At 37.9% G+C, this 2902-nt stretch overlaps 1 protein-coding gene across 7 annotated transcripts in view; it reads right to left on the bottom strand.

The window, feature by feature from the left end:
• The window catches only part of Gtf2h2c (GTF2H2 family member C), a 29462-nt gene that overhangs the window by 11172 nt on the left and 15388 nt on the right, over nucleotides 1-2902 (bottom strand). For all 7 annotated transcript variants that reach the window (XM_008838854.3, XM_029566314.1, XM_029566315.1 and 4 more), the window contains exons 13-14: nucleotides 2530-2633; nucleotides 1786-1888 (exon numbers count right to left, since the gene is read on the bottom strand). In XM_008838854.3, coding sequence (XP_008837076.1) covers nucleotides 1786-1888; nucleotides 2530-2633 — 207 coding nt within the window. The remainder of the gene's footprint in view (nucleotides 1-1785; nucleotides 1889-2529; nucleotides 2634-2902) is intronic.

Genomic DNA, 2902 nt, shown 5'->3' with positions numbered 1-2902 from the left:
GGGGGGGGGGGGGGGGGAGCGAGCAAGCGAGCAAGCAAGTGAGCTCAGTGGTTAAGAGCACTGGCTGCTCTTCCAGAGAACCCAGGTTCAGTTCCCAGCATGGCAGCTAACAATGGTCCACAACTCCAGTTCCAGAGGCTCCGATGCCCTCTTCTGGCCTGCAATGCCATCTTCTGGCATCCAAGGGCTTTGCATGACACAGGTGCACCTATATAAATGCAGACAAAACACTCATACATATAAATATTTTTATTTTAAAAATTTTTTAAATTCATATAACTTTTGACTCAGCAATTCTACCATTTTTTATATGGGTATTGGAGATCCAAACTCAAGTCTTCATGCTTGCATAGAAAGTACCTTTATCCACTGAGCCATCTTCCCATCCCTATATGAAATCACTTCTAAATGATTTTTTTAAGTGTGAAAAGCAAAAAGACAGATGGCTATGTAATTATATGGTAGTCAGTGGTTCCTAGGTCCTGACGTTCTTGAAAATAATAAGTGTTATTGCATAAAAATCTATAACCAGGGGCTGGAGAGATGGCTCAGTGGTTAAGAACATTGGTTGTTCTTGCAGAAGACCCAGGTTCAAATCCCAGCACCCACATGGCAGCTAACAACCGTCCATAACTCCAATTCCAGGGGATCCAACAGTGTCTTCTGTCCTCTGCAAGCACTGCACAACATGGATGCACTTACCTACACACAGGCAATATACACATACACATAATATAAAAATAATAAAGAAAATATTTTTAAAAAATCTATAACCAACTGACCACTTCTACTTCAGGCTTGACTAGTGGAAATTTCACACAAACAACACTAACAAAAATGAATCACAGGTTGTAGATTATGTTATACTAGCGTCTTCTTTTCAGTGATGTCCTAGAGTTCAAGAGGGTCAATTATTAAATATTTGGAAATTTTAAGGGTTGGTTGTTAAACTAGTGGTAGCTGAAAATTGGCTATTACTGGGACCATTTTGTCGAAGAAATCAGCAAATATAATAATACTAATCAAGGCCTTTTCCTTTTTAATGTATTTATTTATTATTTTTATTTTACGTGTATGAGTGTACTGCCCAGGCTGGCCTTGGGTTCCTGGGTCCAAGCACTTTCCCTGCCTCATCCCTGGCCCTCCAAGTAGCTGAGATTACAGGCATATGCCACTGTACCTGGTTCTACCTTCAAAATAGTTTAACTTGGTTCTTCTGCAAGAGTAGTATACTTCTTTAATATTTTTTATTTATTATTTTTATTCCATGTGTATGAGTATTATGCCTGCATACAGGTAAGTGCACCCCTCACTCCTGCATGCAGGTAAGTGCACCCCTCGTGCAATGCCCTCAGAGTATAGAGGAGGCTGTCAGATCCCCTGGAACTTGCGTTACAGACAGCTGTTATCTGCCATGTGGGTGCTGGGATTCAAACCCAGGTCTTCTGCAAGAACAGTCAATGTTTTTAACCACTAAGCCATCTCTCCAGCCCTATGAATAGTATACACTCTTAACCACTAAGCCATCTCTCCAGCCCCTGGAAGCTTTTTTCCACCCAAACCAATACACCATTCTTACTACATGTATGTAAGTTTATGGAAATGAACAGATTTCTAGAAATACAGAACTGTTTAATAAATCATTTCCATCATCAGAGTATTCTACATCTTATTTTCTTATCAGAAATAAATTTACACAAATTTACATGACATTTTTAGGTGACAATCAATTCAAACACTAGTTTACCACTTGTAACATAAAATTATTCAAAGCTCATCATATACCTTTCGCCTTTATATTCTTCTAGAGGAATTTCTTGAAAAGCATCCAAAGGAAATAAATGATGGTAAGACCGTGCCAAATGAGGTGCAGACACCAAAGTAAGACCTAATATATAAAGTACAGACATGTTAATGACCCAAATCTTATAGACAATGGCTGAGAAGTCAAGTGATATAACTTGGGCTCAACATTTTCAAATGTTTTTATTTTTAATTTTCTAGTGTGAGAGATGAAATGCAGGGCCTCACACATGTCAGACAAACTATCTGTCACTATGTTGTATCTCCAACACTCCAGTGTTTATAGGATCTCCAGTGTTTTCAGGCATTACTTTCTCAGTTTACCTGTGGCCATAAAAAGAGATTCCAGGATGGAGTCTTAGTTCTGTCACCAAGTGTGTGATCTCTCTTGGCAAACTATTTGCCTTCTTATAAATGAAACAAGATTCTATAATTCTATTATTTTAATTCCTCATTCTTATATGTAATTTATTCTATAAAGGTAACAGCCAAAAATGTCTACTACATCTTTTACAATACTTTAAAGAATATACTTATCAGGAAACTATTCTATAATGCTATGAAAGTAGATTACTGGACATTCAGTGAAAAAAGCACTCTATTTCCTTTGCACAAATTAAATCCATAATGAGAAGAGCGTAACATTTATATTTATTTCAGCAGCAATACAGATAGAAGTTATTTGATGCTAATTTACTAAGTAAGGAATAATAACTAGGTTCTTACCACATATTTTACATTCGACAGGAAGCTCACAGTACTTTGCCCGACATTGTGGACAGAAATAGCCTCCTAATGTGAGACCTGGTTCAGTGCTATTATCCAAATGCCTGTGAATGAAGAGAAAGCTACTTTTAAAAGATGACACGGGGGATGGAGAGATGGCTCAGCGATTAAGAACACTGAATGGTCTTGTAGAAGACCCGGGTTCAAATCCCAGCACCCACATGGTAGCTAACAACTGTCCATAACTTAACTCCAGTTTCAGGGGATCCAACAGTCTCTTCTGTTCTCTGTGGGCATTGCACAACACAGGTGCACTTACCTACATGCAGGCAATACACACATGCACATAAAATAAAAATAATAAATAAAATAT

The sequence above is a fragment of the Nannospalax galili genome, unplaced genomic scaffold (genome assembly GCF_000622305.1).
Source record: "Nannospalax galili isolate Female #2095 unplaced genomic scaffold, S.galili_v1.0 scaffold518, whole genome shotgun sequence".
Lineage (NCBI taxonomy): Eukaryota > Metazoa > Chordata > Mammalia > Rodentia > Spalacidae > Nannospalax > Nannospalax galili.
This window is presented reverse-complemented; position numbering and strand designations above follow the sequence as displayed.